Source organism: Oncorhynchus mykiss, chromosome 21 (genome assembly GCF_013265735.2).
Source record: "Oncorhynchus mykiss isolate Arlee chromosome 21, USDA_OmykA_1.1, whole genome shotgun sequence".
Taxonomy (NCBI): Eukaryota; Metazoa; Chordata; class Actinopteri; order Salmoniformes; family Salmonidae; genus Oncorhynchus; species Oncorhynchus mykiss.
Window position 1 is genome coordinate 15,923,794 of NC_048585.1, and position 22,220 is coordinate 15,946,013.

Consider the following 22,220-nt stretch of genomic DNA (forward strand, 5'->3'; position numbering starts at 1 on the left):
ATTGTTATAAGCTTCATGGAAAACTCCTTTTATTTCTAGAAATCATATCAAAATTATTTTCTTTGTAATTCGTAACAGGTTGCAACCCATCAATTTGTCATAAACAACAAATAGATTGGACCCCATAGATGAGATTACCTTGGGTGATCTTTCATGCTTCCAGTAAGATTTCCTATGTCCCTACAGCAGTAGTTGATCTATTCAGTACTGTCATTTTGTTTATACCGAGTAGCAGGAGACAGTATCTGTCCAACTTGGCTCTTTGATGACATACCAGGAATGGATTCAAGATTACTGTGTGTCATATCAGCTATGATTCAATGTGCACAGTTCTCATCCAGGCTGGAGGTTTTCAATTATGGGTGTTTGTTCACGACTGAGCCAGTCACAACTTTTTCCACAATGGGAGATGTGAAAATGTGTTCATTAGGCACCAAATGGGAGAAAACACTGAAACAGGGCTGAACTCCAATAAGAAATGCGTGGTTGTTTTCCTATTGCAAAAATGTTTTAACCTTCCCGTTGTGAGCATGACATGAGGTTATGCTCGCAAATGTTTTATGCTGATGAGTTGGCTCAGAAGGCGTTGATGAAGCTGAAGTAGGCGTTGAGGAAGCCAGTTGGGTCCTCCAGCTGGGGATAATGGCTGATGTGTTCATCTAGAACCGACACAGTAGACCTCTGCACCAGTTTCCTGAAGGAAAATTACAACATTGGGTTGGGAGGGACAAAAGGAATACTTTCTCTTCTGTAATACCCAAATGAATGATGGGGGATATATATACAGAAACCCAAATACTACTCTAATCAATCAGTTCCGGTTTAGCCGACATCCGCATAGTGGTGGAATGCATTAGCGCTGTCACACAAGCGTCTCCTAGCATTATACCTAAAGCGCACATTTCCATTGGCTGCACGGAGTCACATTTAGCGAAATTACATGCAGCCTGGTTTACAATTCCGAACACTAGAATGTGAGATCTAGCTACAGAGCCATTAGGCTGATAGAAATCATTTTCTGTAATGATTTTCAATTTGAGCGACATTTCTATATAGCCTACAATTTCTCGTTCTGGTCAGTCGCCTTCAATCGAGTCAGACGGGGGTTCAAATCTTCACTTTAGTTCTGCGTAATTGTGGTGCCTTACATCAGTCTACAAATCCCACACAACTCCAGGCCAATGGTGGTGCATTGTCTTGATTCACAAGTAAGATTCAAGTCTCTTTTCCCTCTCTGTTGGATTGAATGTTGAGTAACTTTGAAGTAAAAATATATATAATAAACAATCTAAGTCCTGCAGTAGCTGAGTGGCTTGCAAAGCAAGATAATGGTTCAAAACCCGAGTGGTTCTGTAGCGAAGGTTATAGCCTCAATATATCTTGTGGCACAGCGGCTGTCAGAAGGCTACAGACCGACCGGAACAAAGAACATGTTTTCTGCTTTTTCGGACTACAGCCTTATGTTGGAGACAAAGACGTCATGAAAGATGGTGGCATAAGAGAAAGATGTCTGCCTCTCAGTGTCCATGGGGAAAGACTTGGCAGGGACCGTAAGATATCCTGGGGTGGTAATTAGCAGTGCGAAGCGTTGGTTGGACAAATGGTGAGAGAGTCAAAAGAAGGATCTATCCAGATAGGTCCTAAAGAAATGATCAAACCGGACCAGCTGAAACTCCAGCAACTGACACGGACCACTTCCAAGTATGGTGGTGGAGGAAGGTAGCAACCGAGAGGGGAGAAGTGAGTAGAGTTCGAGGCAAGCAGAAGCAAAGACTAAATTTTTTTTTTCAAGATTTAACCATGGTGTTTCTGGTGAATTATTACATAGCCATCTGCATTTATATCTCTGAATACAGGGACCATGTCCTCTTCGCTCCCCATCTCAGAGATGAAGGGTGGTCCTCTTCAATTCCAACCAGCAACCTCATGTGTGTGAGACGGGGAGCATCCACCAGCGCCACAGACCCCTTCACACTAACTAGGAAACACTTGTTAAAAAGGTAGACATCTGAAGAGAGGAGGTTCATGTTAAAAATGACATTGGATGGGATTTGAACCCATGACCTTCGCGATGCCAGGTAGTGACAATTACTGTTAGTACGATAAACTGCTCTGACAAAGAGTGCATTTAACATTCTACACAACCTATGGACTGAGCTTTGAGGCCAAAAATACTTCTACAATATACTTTCTGTCTGTGTGTAGGGCTTGAATACCCTTCCTGGTATTTTTTGCAGACATTAGAAGGAATGCACAGGCTTGTGCTCCAACAACAAGAGAAGAGGTACTACCTTATGACAAAATAAAGGCTCGACACGCCATAGAAAGTGTATTAAATTAATGTTTTAGACGTCGACAAAACATTAGATCCTATTTCAGTTGAATGCATTCAGTAGTACAACTGACTAGGTATCCCCTTTTCCCTGATTTGAAACAGGAAAAAACAGGAGTACATTATGCCTCAGACACTCACTGTAAACACCCCCATCATGTGGTTGTACATGATACTACAGCTCTTCATATGGAAAGACAGCATTTACCATGCAAGCTCAACCCTAGCAAAACTCATTGAATAGTCCTACACTCACAAATGTAACTACCCAATGCAAGTGAATGGCAATGATCCAGTGCATGTGAATGAAACTCTCACCAACACCTTAAATAACTCAATGCATGGCAATTGGATAGGAGTATGGAAGAGGTGCACTTACTGGTAAAGGAAGATGAATTGGGGGTGAGGGTTGACTGGATCCAGGGGTCCATAGATCATATGAACTGAAAGACAAGGAGGTAGAGAGATCACGTGGAGGAATGGGATTCCATGAACTTAAAAAAAATGTTTTTAGCCTTCCCATGACAGGTTAGTCAATTAGCATCTAATTAAATCCACATGCCTTCTCATAATCAAATGTTACAATGCATCTAGTGATGACACGCCGAAACGCTTCGCGGTGAGATGTTGAACAGGATTCTATGGGGATGGGGACCATGTGTAGTAGGGAGGGAGGTGTGGATCACACCGTTCACGCCACTACCAGCTAACCTTAATGGGGCACAGATGGGCTAATAAACTCCTGGGAGGTATTAGACTGTGCTAAGTAGCTTAGCCTCACTGACTGACTCGCTGGTCACCTCAGTCTAAACTAGAGGGGAGTTTTACAGCTTACAGTCACTGTACAACGGCATTCAGAAGTGTACTAACTGACATGCCACTGTAACTTGGTTTTGTGCAGTTTCATAGTAGGCACAAACCTACCTATCGCAGGAAATCAACATCAACAGATAGAACAGCAGTGGTGGAGTTGAATGAATGACAGACAGTACATCATTATCTTAAAACTTCCTGCCATTGCCCTTCTATCATTACAGTACCTTCAGAAAGGATTCACAGTCCTTGACTATTTACACATTTTTCTTGTCTCATAATGCGATTAAAATAGGTTTGTCATTTTTTCTGTCAACGAACTATCCAAAATACTGTGGTGGGGTGGTAATGGAAAATAAACAGTAATATATTTGGATAAGAAAGGTATTCAACCCCCTGAGTCAATATATGCTAGGATCACCTTTGGCAGTGATTACAGCTGTGAATCTTTCTGGGTCTGTCTAAAAGCTTTGCAAACCTGGATTGTACAATATTTGCCCATTATTCTTTTAAAAATTCTTCAAGCTCAGTCAAGTTCGATGTTGATCATTGCTAGACAGCCATTTTCAAGTCTTGCCATAGATTTTCAAGTCGATTTTTAAGTCAAAACTATAACTAGGCCACTCAGGAACATTCAATGTCATCTTGGTAAGTAACTCCAGTGTAGATTTGGCCTTGTGTTTTAGTTTATTGTCCTGCTGAAAGGTGGATTTGTCTCCCAGTGTCTGTTAGAAAGCAGACTGAGTCAGGTTTTCCTCTAGGATTTTGCCTGTGCATAGCTCTATTACATTTTGTTTTCATATCCTAAAAAACTCCCTTGTCCTTGCCGATGACAAGCATACCCATAACATGATGCAGACACCACCATGCTTGAAAATATGAAGTGGTACTCGGTGATGTGTTGGCTTTAGCCCAAAAGTAATGCTTTGTATTCTGGACAAAAAGTACATTTCTTTGCCACATCTTTTGCAGTATTACTTTAGTGTCTTATTGCAAACAGGATGCATTTTGAAATATTTTTATTCTTAATTCTTAACAGGCTTCCTTGTTTTCACGCTGTAATTTAGGTTAGCATTGTGGAGTAACTACAGTGTTTTTGAGCCATACTCAGTTTTCGCCTATCACAGCCATTAAACTCTAACTAGTTTAAAAATCCCCGTTGGCCTCATGTTGAAATCCCTGAGCGGTTTCCTTCCTCTCCATCAACCGAATTAGGAAGGACATCTGTACCTTTGTAGTGACTAGGTGTACTGATACACCATCCAAAGTGTGATTAATAACTTCACCATGCTGAAAGGGGTAATCAAAGTCTGCTTTTTTTTCCTTTTCTTCATCTACCAATAGGTCTCCTTCTTTGCAAGTCATTGGAAAACCTCCCTGGTCTTTGTTGTTGAATTTGTGCTTGAAATTCACTGAGGAACCTTATAGATAATTGTATGTGTGGTGTACAGAGACGGGGTAGTCACTCAAAAATCATGTTACCACCACTATTGCACACAGAGTTAGTCCATGCAACTTATTATCTGACTTGTTAGGCACATTGTTATTCTTTACGTTATTTAGGCTTGTCATAACAAAGGGATTGGGGTATTGCGTGTAGATCAGTGACACAAAATCTACATTTAATCCATTTTAAATTCAGGCTGTAACAACAAAATGTGGAAAAAGTCAAGGGGTTTGAATACTTTCTGAAGGCACAGTATATCACTCATCTATGAGATTATATCATTTTTTGTTTTCATTCAGTTATCAAAGGTTCAATCATAACTTGAGACCCTCTAGTGTAACAAACTTCACATAAACCGGGCATTGATGTTTCAATCCTTGCTCAGCAACTAGACAGACAGTACTCACCAGGGATGAAAGTAGAGGTGAGAGCACCAACCCATCTGTCTCGGTGCTCGTCCCTCTGGTTAATAAACTGCAGGATACTAGGAGAAGGGATATGCCATCTTATTACCATCACTATTAATCACAGATCAATCACTTTTATCCATCACTGTATAGGAAGAAATGGGAAACTAGCTTTACGCTAATAAATTATATCAAATGAAAAGTACAAGGGTTGACAACATAATCTATGCAGGTGGAAACAATTCTGTTCATATACAGTACATTAGAATTTAGATGGAAAATGTGCACATTTATTCAGTGCAATTTGTTTGGGTTAAAATCACTTTTTGAAATCAATTTCTTTCACCTATAACAATGTATCAAATAACACCAAATTTGACTAGCCATGTTAGTTTGAAATGAGTCAGTGATCTGTCTAGTGACTACTCTATTCCGTATGTATAGGTATTTAACTAGTGAGGTCTGAACAGTGTATGGTACAGTACCTGTCCATGACCAGGTTCCCATCATTGAAGCGGACACCTGTCCACATGTCCAAGAACTCCGCGTCTGTGGGCTGGGTGTAAGGACCAAACACGTCCCCAAGCCTGACATGAAACCAAGAGTAAACAGGGTAAATGCTACATCTTTACAGTACATGAAATATGTTCACTCAAATACAGTTGAGTGCTGGTTAGGTCATCCTCCATGTTTTTAGTCAGTTTGTTTCGTCAGCTATGCTTTGCAGCGAATATAAATATCTTCATAATATTTAAATAAAACGTGTTCATCTTTGAAACAGTAAAAATGGTTGAGGGGGTTATAATTTAGCTGAATGGACATAACTAGAGATGTACTATTTGTGCCAAGTGAACTTGCCAACGATGTTCTTACTGTAAATATGTCATTACGGTTACATGCACACATTAATGCGGTTATTGCGGATAGTCATTCATATAATAGTTCGATTCAAACGTTTACATGCTTTGTAAGAATAACGATTTCTCTAATAATCATGTTTACATGGACACGTCTGGAATCAGGTTACCCGATGGCACTCTGACAAATGCAGAAAATCGCTAATCAAAATAAACGTTCTACCACCGCGACCACGTTATTTTTGGGAAGCATATTTGACATATAAAGCTTGTATGTGAAAACTACTTCTGAAGCCGAAACCACAGACACACCCCGTCAAAATTTACGTGCGATAGTAGAGTGCGTCAATTCACATACACAGCATCGCATATGCCAATTTAATCGTCAATACATAACAAACAGTTGTATTTATGTTCGCTATGTAGCCCTTGTTGTGTGTTCCTTTTGATTAACCTTATATCCTACAGGAGCCACCGCACATGCCTACTCTAAACAGTTATGTTAGCTCAAGAATGTGAGGAGTTGTTGCTAATACACCGGAGCAGATATCTTGTCTCATTCTTTCAACAGAAGTATTCTCTCTTGAAATCAGAGTCCCTCGTGTTTCCTAGCCTGCCTAAGCTAAGTTATATTCATGTGATGGAAATTAACACAGGTAGGCATAAAGTTAGTTTTCAATGTGCATTTATTGGCACTGGCAGTTAAATGTAACACTAAGGGTGTGTTCATAAATTCACTCTAGCTATCTACTTCGATTTCAGAGCGCAGAATAATATGGCCGGTGCCAGTAAATGTCGGCAAAAAAAGCGTAATTAAATTGTTGCATGAAACATGAAAACAGCCAAACCAGCTCTGCCAGGGCGAGTAGAATGGTCAGAGTGAGGTTCTCATTTTTGTCTGGAAGTAGCTAGCAATCTAGCCAACGGCTTGGGTGCTTGACTGCCGTTGTGAGGTCAGAACGCTTGGATCAACCCTACTCCTCGGCCAGAGCGTCCAGTGTGCGCTCTGAATACTCAAGAGAGCGAAACGCTCTGAATGTACTAACGGACAATCTGACAATGCTCTGGATTTACTAACGCCCAGAGCGCACTCTGAGTGAATTTACGAACACATCGTAAATAGACACTTGGGTGTGTTCGTAAATTCCATCTGGAGTGCCAGAGTGCGCTCTGGGCGTTCATAAACACAGAACGTTGTCAGATTTTGATAAACAGAGTAAAGTGTTTTAATGACTATTGCATAATCTGCCTACTGCCATAACTTGTAACTTTAATATTGATGTATGACTGTGCATGTAAAGGTAATGTATTTCACTGTAGATCATTCAAAATACACAATGAAAAAATATATAATTGACTGAGCCCCTTGCTGCAGCGCTGTTAGCTTGAGCTCATGTGTCCCTTCTGTGTCCACGTTATTAAAGATTCAAGAGATGTGTACAGTAGGAGGAAACGTATGTGAGAACACAGGCATGTACCCTTTAGAGAACACCATGTAGTTGGTCAGACGGGTCAGCACTGGAGAGAGGAAGCTGGAGTCCTTGAGGAGCTGTGTGGGAGACAGCATGGCGATGATCCAACAGAACAACAATAAGCAGTCATAATGCTCAGAGAAGTCAGATAATCCAGAACAGTAAATGTCGACTAACCTTCTGAAGGAATCTGGGATGGTGTGTTTCTGGGAATATTCCTGTTCAAGAAAAAATGTTTTTTTTACTTAGATTAAATATTTCATAATCAAACATGGCAAGTTAACAGTAAGACAAAGGCTATCAAAACAATGTGTCACTTTGTCTTGAAGTTCTTGACCGGTAATCTACTTTGTACACATATGAAGTGAGTTTGAGGGGGTAAGAGTTTAGGGTAGGGACATCCCAAGGATTCCGGATAGCAGGGGTTAAACCAAGGGTGAGCTACTCTGGTACTGATGAGAAGCAGGGTGTGCAGGATTTAGTGAGAAAAATATCCAATTGGGCTGCGTGTGTAAATGCAGTCTTAGTAAAAAATAATATAATAATAAATCGGACAATACAGGTGAGTTTACAGGTTGTCTGCTACACACAACATATAAATACACAAGTCTTTTCTCCTCACTTCATCAGTACTGTTCATTGGGTGTCATGGCTGCACTTACTGGCTCAGGGTAAGATGGTGGCAAGAGCAATGTTACTTTCATCTGTCTGTAGGTGCCTCCTTGCTTTGCTGAGCTGTTCATTGTTATCCTTATCAACAAGGTAAGAGCAACATTAAAGTACTGTTTGCTTGAATTGTTTTTGGATGTTTTATTTTTATCTGAAGTTAATATTTCGTTTGTTGCTTCCCCAGTTTATACGACCGTCTTTCTCCACCCTCTTCGAGCACGACACTAGTCGTCTATGAGCACGGCACTAGTCGTCTATGAGCACGGCACTAGTCGTCTATGAGAACGGCACTAGTCGTCCATGAGCACGGCACTAGTCGTCTATGAGCACGGCACTAGTCGTCTATGAGCACGGCACTAGTCGTCTATGAGCACGGCACTAGTCGTCCATGAGCACGGCACTAGTCGTCCATGAGCACGGCACTAGTCGTCTATGAGCACGGCACTAGTCGTCTATGAGCACGGCACTAGTCGTCTATGAGCACGGCACTAGTCGTCTATGAGCACGGCACTAGTCGTCTATGAGCACGGCACTAGTCGTCTATGAGAACGGCACTTGTCGTCTATGAGCACGGCACTTGTCGTCTATGAGCACGGCACTAGTCGTCTATGAGAACGGCACTTGTCATCTATGAGCACGGCACTTGTCGTCTATGAGCACGGCACTTGCTGTTTCCTGAAGTCCACGATCATCTCCTTTGTTTTGTTGACGTTGAGGTTATTTTCCTGACACCACACTCCGAGGGCCCTCACCTCCTCCCTGTAGGCCGTCTCGTCGTTGTTGGTAATCAAGCCTACCACTGTAGTGTCGTCTGCAAACTTGATGATTGAGTTGGAGGCATGCATGGCCACGCAGTCGTGGGTGAACAGGGAGTACAGGAGAGGGCTCAGAACATACCCTTGTGGGGCCCCAGTGTTGAGGATCAACAGGGTGGTTATGTTACCTACTCTCACCACCTGGGGGCGGCCCGTCAGGAAGTCCAGTACCGAGTTGCACAGGGCGGGGTCGAGACCCATCAAGCTTGATGACGAGTTTGGAGGGCACTATGGTGTTAAATGCTGAGCTGTAGTCGATGAACAGCATTCTCACATAGGTATTCCTCTTGTCCAGATGGGTTAGGGCAGTGTGCAGTGTGGTTGCGATTGCGTCGTCTGTGGACCTATTGGGGCGGTAAGCAAATTGGAGTGGGTCTAGGGTGTCAGGTAGGGTGGAGGTGATATGGTCCTTGACTAGTCTCTCAAGTCTCATAGCTTTCTTGGGAACAGGCTTCAAGAGGGCCACCATTGTTCATGTGGGAACAGCAGACTGGGATAAGGATTGATTGAATATGTCTGTAAACACACCAGCCAGCTGGTCTGCGCATGCTCTGAGGACGCGGCTGGGGATGGCAGTCTTGCGAGGGTTAACACGTTTAAATGTTTTACTCACATCGGCTGCAGTGAAGGAGAGTCCGCAGGTTTTGGTAGCGGGCCGTGTCAGTGGCACTGTATTGTCCTCAAAGCGAGCAAAGAAGTTGTTTAGTCTGTTTGGGAGCAAGACATCCTGGTCCGCGATGGGGCTGGTTTTCTTTTTGTAATTTGTGATTGACTGTAGACCCTGCCACATACCTCTTGTGTCTGAGCCGTTGAATTGCAACTACTTTGTCTCTATACTGACGCTTAGCTTGTTTGATTGCCTTGCGGAGGGAATAGCAACACTGTTTGTATTCGGTCATGTTTCCGGTCACCTTGCCCTGGTTAAAAGCAGTGGTTCACGCTTTCAGTTTCGCGCGAATGCTGCCATCAATCCACAGTTTCTGGTTTGGGAATGTTTTAATAGTTGCTGTGGGTACGACATCGCAGATGCACTTGCTAATAAACTCACTCACCGAATCAGCGTATTCATTGTTGTTTGACGCAATGCGGAACATATCCCAATCCACGTGATCGAAGCAATCCTGAAGCGTGGAATCAGATTGGTCGGACTAGCGTTGAACAGACCTGAGTGCGGGCACTTCCTGTTTTAGTCTCTGTCTGTAGGCAGGGAGCAACAAAATGGAGTCGTGGTCAGCTTTTCCGAAAGAAGGGTGGGGGAGGGCCTTATATGCGTTGCGGAAGTTAGAATAACAATGATCCAGGGTTTTACCAGCCCTGGTAGCACAATCGATATGCTTATAGAATTTAGGGAGTCTTGTTTTCAGATTAGCCTTGTTAAAATCCCCAGCTACAATGAATGCAGCCTCAGGATATGTGGTTTCCAGTTTACATAGTCAAATAAAGTTAGTTCAGGGCCATCGATGTGTCTGCCTGGGGGGGAATATATGCGGCTGTGATTATAATCGAAGAGAATTCTCTTGGTAGATAATGCAGTCAACATTTGATTGTGAGGAATTCTAAGTCAGGTGAACAGAAGGACTTGAGTTCCTGTATGTTGTTATGATCACACCACGTCTCGTTAACCATAAGGCATACCCCCCCGCCCCTCTTCTTACCAGAAAGATGCTTGTTTCTGTCGGCGCAATGCGTGAAGAAACCAGCTGGCTGTACCGACTCCGATAGTGTGTCTCGAGTGAGCCATGTTTCCGTGAAAACAAAGAACGTTAGTCTCTTATGTCTCTTTGGAATGCTACCCTTGCTCGGATTTCATCAACCTTGTTGTCAAGAGACTGGACATTTTCGAGTAGTATGCTCGGGAGCGGTGTGCGATGTGCTTGGCTCTGCAGCCTGACCAGAAGACCGCTTCGTCTGCCCCTTTTACGGCGGTGTTGTTTTGGTTCGCCGGCTGGTATCCGATCCATTGTCCTGGGTGGAAGGCAAAACAGAGGATCCGCTTCGGGAACGTCGTATTCCTGGTCGTAATGACTGTGAGTTGACGTTGCTCTTGTACCCAGTAGTTCCTCCCGACTGTATGTAATAAAACCTAAGATTACCTGGGGTACCAATGTAAGAAATAACACGTAAAAAAATAAATACTGCATAGTTTACTAGGAACGCGAAGCGAGGCGGTCATCTCTGTCGGCGCCGGAATGTTTCCAGGAACCAGCAGTAAGGTTCTGATATCTTCTGAATAATCCAGGTTTCTTGTTGGCTACAACATGGTTCTTCCCAGGCTATGGGTGGTGTCTGGTTGGAGTCTTCCCAGGCTAAGGGTGGTGTCTGGTTGGAGTCTTCCCAGGCTAAGGGTGGTGTCTGGTTGGAGTCTTCCCAGGCTAAGGGTGGTGTCTGGTTGGAGTCTTCCCAGGCTAAGGGTGGTGTCTGGTTGGAGTCTTCCCAGGCTAAGGGTGGTGTCTGGTTGGAGTCTTCCCAGGCTAAGGGTGGTGTCTGGTTGGAGTCTTCCCAGGCTATGGGTGTTGTCTGGTTGGAGTCTTCCCAGGCTAAGGGTGGTGTCTGGTTGGAGTCTTCCCAGGCTAAGGGTGGTGTCTGGTTGGAGTCTTCCCAGGCTAAGGGTGGTGTCTGGTTGGAGTCTTCCCAGGCTATGGGTGGTGTCTGGAGTCTTCCCAGGCTATGGGTGGTGTCTGGAGTCTTCCCAGGCTAAGGGTGGTGTCTGGTTGGAGTCTTCCCAGGCTAAGGGTGGTGTCTGGTTGGAGTCTTCCCAGGCTAAGGGTGGTGTCTGGTTGGAGTCTTCCCAAGCTAAGGGTGGTGTCTGGTTGGAGTCTTCCCAGGCTAAGGGTGGTGTCTGGTTGGAGACAGTGTCGCTCAACCCGAACGGACTGAAGGGCCACGGTTAGGAGTCGTGAGCTCTCCTCCACAACACCTGGGCTGGGCTTCACCAGCATCACTTTGAGCCTGCTGTGGGACATGGAGCTCAGAGAGACCTCTGGGTGGGGTCTGGTTGGAGTCTTCCCAGGGTGTATTTGTCTGGGTACCATCAGTATGGCTACTAGGTAAGGTTGTTACATCTTTCTGATGTTGCAGCTTTAACACTTTTCTATTCCTGGCTCAGCAGCTCTGTATTAACCCGGATCCTGATATCATTAGGCTATGATGCTCTACAACTTTGAATACATTACTTTAAAATGTTTTTGTCTGGCTTGATTTGTCCATTTAAATGGTACATTTGACTTAAGTATGGTTTATGCTACCTGTAGCCAATCAGGAAAAGGTATGAAACTGTACTCTACCTCCATTGGACAAACAGAGGCTGTTGATGGTCAAGTGTCCAGTCCTGTTGTGGTCACTCCTGTGAGATACAAAGATGGGGAAGGGGTCAGTAGAAGCTCTACAGCCTCCATCATATTTCACCTTTCCTGTGTTGTTGGGTAATGGAAAGGAAAACACGACTATTGAGATGCAGCCCTATGATGTCAGAGTGCTTTCAGTGATGATGGTTCCTCCAGGATTGGCTTCCAAGCCCAACGATGACCATTAGTGGGGGAAATGCAAACTGACACAAGCTCAATGTTTAGGGGCAACTTCATTCTACTTGGTGCGGCAGTGCAGAGCTCACCTGTAGAGCAGTTCCAGGGCCACAGTGTCTCCATAGTCATGGGAGAGCAGGTTGACCCTCTGCTCTGTCAGACCCAGGTGGGACACCAACGCCTCCACAACACTGGCCTGCTCAAAGATGGAGTAGCGGTGGGGCCTCTGTCAGGGGGAAAGGTCAGTCTAGGTGAGCACCTTAGCTAGAACAAAATGTGCTTATTTGGATTTTTTAAAGATTGTTAATGCAATTTTCCTACTGGTCTACTTTCCTGTAGTGTATAGGTTAGCATAACTTGCCTTTCCTCAGTTATTGGCAATTGTTTGCTTTCTTTGTCATTACAGTTGTACACAATAACCCACAAACAGTGTCGTCTCTCTCCCTGGTAGATTCCCTGGCATTCTAACCGATGCCTCAGACCGTTTCACCCCGAACTAACCCACAATTCAAGTCTGTCATAGCCTGCGACTCACAGGCTTGTCACTGAAGCCAAAACCAAGGAAGTCCAGAGCAATGACACGGTTAAAGCGCCGATTCAGGGGCTCCCATATCTGTAAGACAGAAACAGACCTGGCATTCAGACACCTGTCCAGATACCTGGGTCATGTTCATAAGGCATACAAAAATACCTGAATCCAAAAAGGGATGCTTGTTTTCATAACCGGTTGCAAAACCATTTGCTACGGTGTGCCCTATTGAACATGGCTCTGTTCACAATATACCATCTGAGAGAGTGTGGAATAAGAATGATCCCAGCAAACCAATGGATCTGTGCATAACATTTTATAGATAAGCCCCTTTCTCTCATCAGCTTACCTTGTACCAGTCCAGGCTGGAGGTAGGGAAGCCATGGAGGAGAATGACCACATCAGAGCTGCCTACAGCACCATAGGTCTCTGGTAGAGGGAAAAGTAAAGCATACACATTGTTCCTCACGTACCATGACCTGCTACACGCACCACGAAAATATGTTACATCGATCAAAGTAAAGGGCTAAAACTGCTGCTTGGAACTTGTCATTGCAAAGTGCAAATGATGACTGATCTGAACATGGGCTCCAACTTCTAGCAGTCCACTGTTCACTGTACTGATGAAGGAGCCACTAGATGGGCTCCAACTTCTAGCAGTCCACTGTTCACTGTACTGATGAAGGAGCCACTAGATGGGCTCCAACTTCTAGCAGTCCATTGTTCACTGTACTGATGAAGGAGCCACTAGATGGCTACAGTAGTCTGTACTGATGAAGGAGCCACTAGATGGGCTCCAACTTCTAGCAGTCCACTGTTCACTGTACTGATGAAGGAGCCACTAGATGGGCTCCAACTTCTAGCAGTCCACTGTTCACTGTACTGATGAAGGAGCCACTAGATGGGCTCCAACTTCTAGCAGTCCACTGTTCACTGTACTGATGAAGGAGCCACTAGATGGGCTCCAACTTCTAGCAGTCCACTGTTCACTGTACTGATGAAGGAGCCACTAGATGGGCTCCAACTTCTAGCAGTCCACTGTTCACTGTACTGATGAAGGAGCCACTAGATGGGCTCCAACTTCTAGCAGTCCACTGTTCACTGTACTGACGAAGGAGCCACTAGATGGCTACAGTAGTCTGTACTGATGGAACCACTAGATGGTTACAGTAGTCTGTACTGATGAAGGAGCCACTAGATGGCTACAGTAGTCTGTACTGATGGAACCACTAGATGGTTACAGTAGTCTGTACTGATGAAGGAGCCACTAGATGGTTACAGTAGTCTGTACTGATGAAGGAGCCACTAGATGGTTACAGTAATCTGTACTGATGAAGGAGCCACTAGATGGTTACAGTAGTCTGTACTGATGAAGGAGCCACTAGATGGTTACAGTAGTCTGTACTGATGAAGGAGCCACTAGATGGCTACAGTAGTCTGTACTGATTAAGGAGCCACTAGATGGCTACAGTAGTCTGTACTGATGAAGGAGCCACTAGATGGTTACAGTAGTCTGTACTGATGAAGAAGCCACTAGATGGTTACAGTGGTCTGTACTGATGAAGGAACCACTAGATGGTTATAGTAGTCTGTACTGATGAAGGAGCCACTAGATGGTTACAGCAGTCTGTACTGATGAAGGAGCCACTAGATGGCTACAGTAGTCTGTACTGATGAAGGAGCCACTAGATGGTTACAGTAGTCTGTACTGATGAAGGAACCACTAGATGGTTACAGTAGTCTGTACTGATGAAGGAACCACTAGATGGCTACAGTAGTCTGTACTGATGAAGGAGCCACTAGATGGTTACAGTAGTCTGTACTGATGAAGAAGCCACTAGATGGTTACAGTAGTCTGTACTGATGAAGAAGCCACTAGATGGTTACAGTAGTCTGTACTGATGAAGAAGCCACTAGATGGTTACAGTAGTCTGTACTGATGAAGGAACCACTAGATGGCTACAGTAGTCTGTACTGATGAAGGAGCCACTAGATGGTTACAGTAGTCTGTACTGATGAAGGAGCCACTAGATGGTTACAGTAGTCTGTACTGATGAAGGAGCCACTAGATGGTTACAGTAGTCTGTACTGATGAAGGAGCCACTAGATGGTTACAGTAGTCTGTACTGATGAAGGAGCCACTAGACGGTTACAGTAGTCTGTACTGATGAAGGAGCCACTAGACGGCTACAGTAGTCTGTACTGATGAAGGAGCCAGTAGATGGTTACAGTAGTCTGTACTGATGAAGGAGCCACTAGACGGTTACAGTAGTCTGTACTGATGAAGGAGCCACTAGATGGTTACAGTAGTCTGTACTGATGAAGGAGCCACTAGATGGTTACAGTAGTCTGTACTGATGAAGGAGCCACTAGATGGTTACAGTAGTCTGTACTGATGAAGGAGCCACTAGATGGTTACAGTAGTCTGTACTGATGAAGGAGCCACTAGATGGTTACAGTAGTCTGTACTGATGAAGGAGCCACTAGATGGTTACAGTAGTCTGTACCGATGAAGGAACCACTAGATGGTTACAGTAGTCTGTACCGATGAAGGAACCACTAGATGGTTACAGTAGTCTGTACCGATGAAGGAACCACTAGATGGTTACAGTAGTCTGTACCGATGAAGGAGCCACTAGATGGTTACAGTAGTCTGTACCGATGAAGGAGCCACTAGATGGTTACAGTAGTCTGTACCGATGAAGAAGCCACTAGATGGTTACAGTAGTCTGTACCGATGAAGGAGCCACTAGATGGTTACAGTAGTCTGTACTGATGAAGGAGCCACTAGATGGTTACAGTAGTCTGTACCGATGAAGGAGCCACTAGATGGTTACAGTAGTCTGTACCGATGAAGGAGCCACTAGATGGTTACAGTAGTCTGTACTGATGAAGGAGCCACTAGATGGTTACAGTAGTCTGTACTGATGAAGGAGCCACTAGATGGTTACAGTAGTCTGTACTGATGAAGGAGCCACTAGATGGCTACAGTAGTCTGTACTGATGAAGGAGCCACTAGATGGTTACAGTAGTCTGTACTGATGAAGGAGCCACTAGATGGTTACAGTAGTCTGTACTGATGAAGGAGCCACTAGATGGTTACAGTAGTCTGTACTGATGAAGGAGCCACTAGATGGTTACAGTAGTCTGTACTGATGAAGGAGCCACTAGATGGTTACAGTAGTCTGTACTGATGAAGGAGCCACTAGATGGTTACAGTAGTCTGTACTGATGAAGGAGCCACTAGATGGCTACAGTAGTCTGTACTGATGAAGGAGCCACTAGATGGTTACAGTAGTCTGTACTGATGAAGGAGCCACTAGATGGTTACAGTAGTCTGTACTGATGAAGGAGCCACTAGATGGTTACAGTAGTCTGTACTGATGAAGGAGCCACTAGATGGTTACAGTAGTCTGTACTGATGAAGAAGCCACTAGATGGTTACAGTAGTCTGTACTGATGAAGAAGCCACTAGATGGTTACAGTAGTCTGTACTGATGAAGGAGCCACTAGATGGCTACAGTAGTCTGTACTGATGAAGGAGCCACTAGATGGTTACAGTAGTCTGTACTGATGAAGGAGCCACTAGATGGTTACAGTAGTCTGTACTGATGAAGGAGCCACTAGATGGTTACAGTAGTCTGTACTGATGAAGGAGCCACTAGATGGTTACAGTAGTCTGTACTGATGAAGAAGCCACTAGATGGTTACAGTAGTCTGTACTGATGAAGAAGCCACTAGATGGTTACAGTAGTCTGTACTGATGAAGGAACCACTAGATGGCTACAGTAGTCTGTACTGATGAAGGAGCCACTAGATGGTTACAGTAGTCTGTACCGATGAAGGAACCACTAGATGGTTACAGTAGTCTGTACCGATGAAGGAACCACTAGATGGTTACAGTAGTCTGTACCGATGAAGGAACCACTAGATGGTTACAGTAGTCTGTACCGATGAAGGAACCACTAGATGGTTACAGTAGTCTGTACTGATGAAGGAGCCACTAGATGGTTACAGTAGTCTGTACTGATGAAGAAGCCACTAGATGGTTACAGTAGTCTGTACTGATGAAGAAGCCACTAGATGGTTACAGTAGTCTGTACTGATGAAGGAACCACTAGATGGCTACAGTAGTCTGTACTGATGAAGGAGCCACTAGATGGTTACAGTAGTCTGTACCGATGAAGGAACCACTAGATGGTTACAGTAGTCTGTACCGATGAAGGAACCACTAGATGGTTACAGTAGTCTGTACCGATGAAGGAACCACTAGATGGTTACAGTAGTCTGTACCGATGAAGGAACCACTAGATGGTTACAGTAGTCTGTACCGATGAAGGAACCACTAGATGGTTACAGTAGTCTGTACCGATGAAGGAGCCACTAGATGGTTACAGTAGTCTGTACCGATGAAGGAGCCACTAGATGGTTACAGTAGTCTGTACCGATGAAGGAGCCACTAGATGGTTACAGTAGTCTGTACCGATGAAGAAGCCACTAGATGGTTACAGTAGTCTGTACTGATGAAGGAGCCACTAGATGGTTACAGTAGTCTGTACCGATGAAGGAGCCACTAGATGGTTACAGTAGTCTGTACCGATGAAGGAGCCACTAGATGGTTACAGTAGTCTGTACCGATGAAGGAGCCACTAGATGGTTACAGTAGTCTGTACTGATGAAGGAGCCACTAGATGGTTACAGTAGTCTGTACTGATGAAGGAGCCACTAGATGGTTACAGTAGTCTGTACTGATGAAGGAGCCACTAGATGGCTACAGTAGTCTGTACTGATGAAGGAGCCACTAGATGGTTACAGTAGTCTGTACTGATGAAGGAGCCACTAGATGGTTACAGTAGTCTGTACTGATGAAGGAGCCACTAGATGGTTACAGTAGTCTGTACTGATGAAGGAGCCACTAGATGGTTACAGTAGTCTGTACTGATGAAGAAGCCACTAGATGGTTACAGTAGTCTGTACTGATGAAGAAGCCACTAGATGGTTACAGTAGTCTGTACTGATGAAGGAACCACTAGATGGCTACAGTAGTCTGTACTGATGAAGGAGCCACTAGATGGTTACAGTAGTCTGTACTGATGAAGGAGCCACTAGATGGTTACAGTAGTCTGTACTGATGAAGGAGCCACTAGATGGTTACAGTAGTCTGTACTGATGAAGGAGCCACTAGATGGTTACAGTAGTCTGTACTGATGAAGGAGCCACTAGATGGTTACAGTAGTCTGTACTGATGAAGGAGCCACTAGATGGTTACAGTAGTCTGTACCGATGAAGGAACCACTAGACGGTTACAGTAGTCTGTACTGATGAAGGAGCCACTAGATGGTTACAGTAGTCTGTACTGATGAAGGAGCCACTAGATGGTTACAGTAGTCTGTACTGATGAAGGAGCCACTAGATGGTTACAGTAGTCTGTACTGATGAAGGAGCCACTAGATGGTTACAGTAGTCTGTACTGATGAAGGAGCCACTAGATGGCTACAGTAGTCTGTACCGATGAAGGAGCCACTAGATGGTTACAGTAGTCTGTACTGATGAAGGAGCCACTAGATGGTTACAGTAGTCTGTACTGATGAAGGAGCCACTAGATGGTTACAGTAGTCTGTACTGATGAAGGAGCCACTAGACGGCTACAGTAGTCTGTACTGATGAAGGAGCCAGTAGATGGTTACAGTAGTCTGTACTGATGAAGGAGCCACTAGACGGTTACAGTAGTCTGTACTGATGAAGGAGCCACTAGATGGTTACAGTAGTCTGTACTGATGAAGGAGCCACTAGATGGTTACAGTAGTCTGTACTGATGAAGGAGCCACTAGATGGTTACAGTAGTCTGTACTGATGAAGGAGCCACTAGATGGTTACAGTAGTCTGTACTGATGAAGGAGCCACTAGATGGTTACAGTAGTCTGTACTGATGAAGGAGCCACTAGATGGTTACAGTAGTCTGTACCGATGAAGGAACCACTAGATGGTTACAGTAGTCTGTACCGATGAAGGAACCACTAGATGGTTACAGTAGTCTGTACCGATGAAGGAACCACTAGATGGTTACAGTAGTCTGTACCGATGAAGGAGCCACTAGATGGTTACAGTAGTCTGTACCGATGAAGGAGCCACTAGATGGTTACAGTAGTCTGTACCGATGAAGGAGCCACTAGATGGTTACAGTAGTCTGTACTGATGAAGGAGCCACTAGATGGTTACAGTAGTCTGTACTGATGAAGGAGCCACTAGATGGTTACAGTAGTCTGTACCGATGAAGGAGCCACTAGATGGTTACAGTAGTCTGTACCGATGAAGGAGCCACTAGATGGTTACAGTAGTCTGTACCGATGAAGGAGCCACTAGATGGTTACAGTAGTCTGTACTGATGAAGGAGCCACTAGATGGTTACAGTAGTCTGTACTGATGAAGGAGCCACTAGATGGTTACAGTAGTCTGTACTGATGAAGGAGCCACTAGATGGTTACAGTAGTCTGTACTGATGAAGGAGCCACTAGATGGCTACAGTAGTCTGTACTGATGAAGGAGCCACTAGATGGTTACAGTAGTCTGTACTGATGAAGGAGCCACTAGATGGTTACAGTAGTCTGTACTGATGAAGGAGCCACTAGATGGTTACAGTAGTCTGTACTGATGAAGGAGCCACTAGATGGTTACAGTAGTCTGTACTGATGAAGGAGCCACTAGATGGTTACAGTAGTCTGTACTGATGAAGGAGCCACTAGATGGTTACAGTAGTCTGTACTGATGAAGGAGACACTAGATGGTTACAGTAGTCTGTACTGATGAAGGAGCCACTAGATGGTTACAGTAGTCTGTACTGATGAAGGAGCCACTAGATGGTTACAGTAGTCTGTACTGATGAAGGAGCCACTAGATGGTTACAGTAGTCTGTACTGATGAAGGAGCCACTAGATGGCTACAGTAGTCTGTACTGATGAAGGAGCCAGTAGATGGTTACAGTAGTCTGTACTGATGAAGGAGCCACTAGATGGTTACAGTAGTCTGTACTGATGAAGGAGCCACTAGATGGTTACAGTAGTCTGTACTGATGAAGGAGCCACTAGATGGTTACAGTAGTCTGTACTGATGAAGGAGCCACTAGATGGTTACAGTAGTCTGTACTGATGGAACCACTAGATGGTTACAGTAATCTGTACTGATGAAGGAGCCACTAGATGGTTACAGTAGTCTGCATCACTGCATGCATCTCAATAATGTAATGAGACGCTAATTAAAGCTCTGTTTCTTTATTTCGCCCACATTCATGTGTGACAACTGGACAGGTGAAATAAATGCCTACCCCGCTCCTGTCAACTAAATGTAATTAAATGTGCTTTATTGGCATGACTTAACAGAGTACATATTGCCAAAGCTTATTTTGGAGATTTACAATATTAACCTAATTAAAATAATATTGTCAACATGACAACAGTAACAACAACAATCAAGTGTCAAAATAACCATACATTGTACAATAACAACGGCATAGAGGACATGTGAAGGTTGGTTGGTCTATCAGACACTGTCCCTCATTTTATGTCAGGCAGCAATGTAGTGCGCTGCCAACCCACAGCTCTCTGCGTCCTCCCCCAACAGGGCGGGTAGCCTTTTCTCATCAGAGAGGTCTTTGAAACCTTGAATAAGGGTTTCAAATTTGGGGTAATTACACTCAAATTGTTATATATTTTGCTGTGGTTGCACAGCCTTTCCTCTACAGGGAGCCAGGTTTTCCTCTGTCTACCCTTCTCAATGGCAAGGCTGTGCTCACTGAGCCTGTACTTTGTCAAGGTTTTGATCAGTAACCATGGTCTAATAGTTTGCCGTGGTTTACTGTCAATTTAGGGACAGATAGCACTGCATTTTGTTTTGTGCTTTGTGTTTCCCAATAAGTCATGTTGTTTTGACTGTTGTCATTTGGTTTATTCTGATTGGATGTTCTGGTCCTGAGGCTTCAGTGTGTTTGTAGAACAGGTTTGTGACCTCAGCCCCAGGAACAGCTGGATGAGGGGACTATTGGCATTGCAGGGCATGGTAATGATATGAGAGGGGGTCACTGTATTTTAGATGTTTCCAAAACTTAATTGCTCTTTTTTTTAGTTTGTATTATTAGTGGATATTGGTCTAATTCTGCCCCATTGTTTGTAGTTTTCCTCTGGACATGTTGGTGAATCTTACAGAACTCTTCATTCAGGTTTCAATGGGGTGTTTGTCCCATTGGGGGAAATCTTGTTTTGCAAGTGGACTCCACACTCGCTGCCATAAAGTGCAATTGGTTCAATGACACATTAAATTAGTCTTTAAAAATCAGTACAGTGCACTACTATCAGGTATGTGCAGGGGATAGAGAGATGGATTCATAAGCAAGTTCAATTTCAAATGTATGATGTTTGGAGCATATAATCTGAATCAAATGAGAATACACCCTATCCCTCTATTCTACTCTTACTGATGCCAAATCTTACCCCTGTAGAATATATTGTTGCTCCTGAAAGTGAAGAATGCTCCGGCAGAGCGCCAGGTCAGGAGGGCTGGAGACAGTTGGGGAGGAGGGATGTGCAGGTAGACTGCCAGCAGAGGAATGCACAGCAAGCCCACAAGAAGCCACCATTCCCTCATCTTTCCTTTGGTAGGAGGGCCGGTCTCGCATTCCGCAATCTGGAAGACAACACTGGGGTCACGGCACGACATTTAATTTAGGCTACGATCACCCTTTAACATGAATGGTCTATAAGTGCCAGACCTATTGTGTGATAATGTCATGCGACACCCCGCTACTTACTGTCTATTCTTAAATTCTAGAAGCAACATATTCGGCAAAACTAGACTTTGGAATACCGTCAAAATAGTGGGCTACATGTAAACGTTACGGTCTCCTTGCAACAATAGGCTATACTATCATTATGTTTTAAAAATAAAGCATTAGCCTACCTCTTGGAAATGTGTCAATTCTTAACACTAAAATAACACTTCCGCCCGGGGCACTGTCAGTGCTGTACCTACCTACAGCCGAGTCGCGGTTCTGTCATTCCTATGTGCTCAGTGCGTCCGGGTCACCTGGGTAGGTTTCGAACCTTGGCCCAGTGCACTGCATTAATGCAGGGTCGGGGAATTGTATTATTTTGTGGTGTCGCATGGAGAATTGCCAGGGTGCTGAGCGCTAAATCTTCAGGAGCCATCTGTCGGTGTGGATGTCCAATAAGCATGCCAATGATTCATGCCACTTGTGTTTGAAGTTTTGTATTCGTGCGCCCAGTTCCAAATGTCCACTTCCATGTAACAAACCGTATACTGATTTGAATATGACTATTACAATCAAAATTACACTAGGGAAGGCTAC

General features: G+C 44.3%; 1 protein-coding gene across 3 annotated transcripts; it reads right to left on the reverse strand.

The window, feature by feature from the left end:
- Nucleotides 1-15: 15 nt before the first annotated feature.
- LOC118936577 (mesoderm-specific transcript homolog protein-like) lies at nt 16-22,132 on the reverse strand. 3 transcript variants are annotated; one of them, XM_036957082.1, is made up of 12 exons: nt 21,884-22,132; nt 21,346-21,538; nt 13,212-13,291; nt 12,869-12,946; nt 12,423-12,559; nt 12,097-12,155; nt 7,506-7,546; nt 7,335-7,405; nt 5,485-5,586; nt 5,000-5,076; nt 2,712-2,775; nt 16-694 (listed from the first exon to the last, which is right to left on the reverse strand). In XM_036957082.1, exons 2-12 carry the CDS (start codon nt 21,497-21,499, stop codon nt 577-579), a joined length of 981 nt encoding a protein of 326 aa, XP_036812977.1. In that variant the 5' UTR covers nt 21,500-21,538; nt 21,884-22,132; the 3' UTR covers nt 16-576. The 3 variants fall into 3 exon arrangements, with proteins under 3 accessions (XP_036812977.1, XP_036812976.1, XP_036812978.1); XM_036957081.1 differs by having other exon boundaries at nt 21,812-21,899; XM_036957083.1 differs by lacking the exon at nt 21,884-22,132 and adding an exon at nt 21,663-21,774.
- Nucleotides 22,133-22,220: the final 88 nt, after the last annotated feature.

Coding starts and splice junctions, on each gene's coding strand:
- LOC118936577 (XM_036957082.1), bottom strand. CDS start 21,499: ATGAGGGAATGGTGGCTTCTTGTGGGCTTGCTGTGCATTCCTCTGCTG. Junction 12,947..13,211: donor CCAGCCTGGACTGGTACAAG/GTAAGCTGATGA, acceptor TCTGTCTTACAG/ATATGGGAGCCCCTGAATCG. Junction 12,560..12,868: donor TTGGCTTCAGTGACAAGCCT/GTGAGTCGCAGG, acceptor TCCCCCTGACAG/AGGCCCCACCGCTACTCCAT.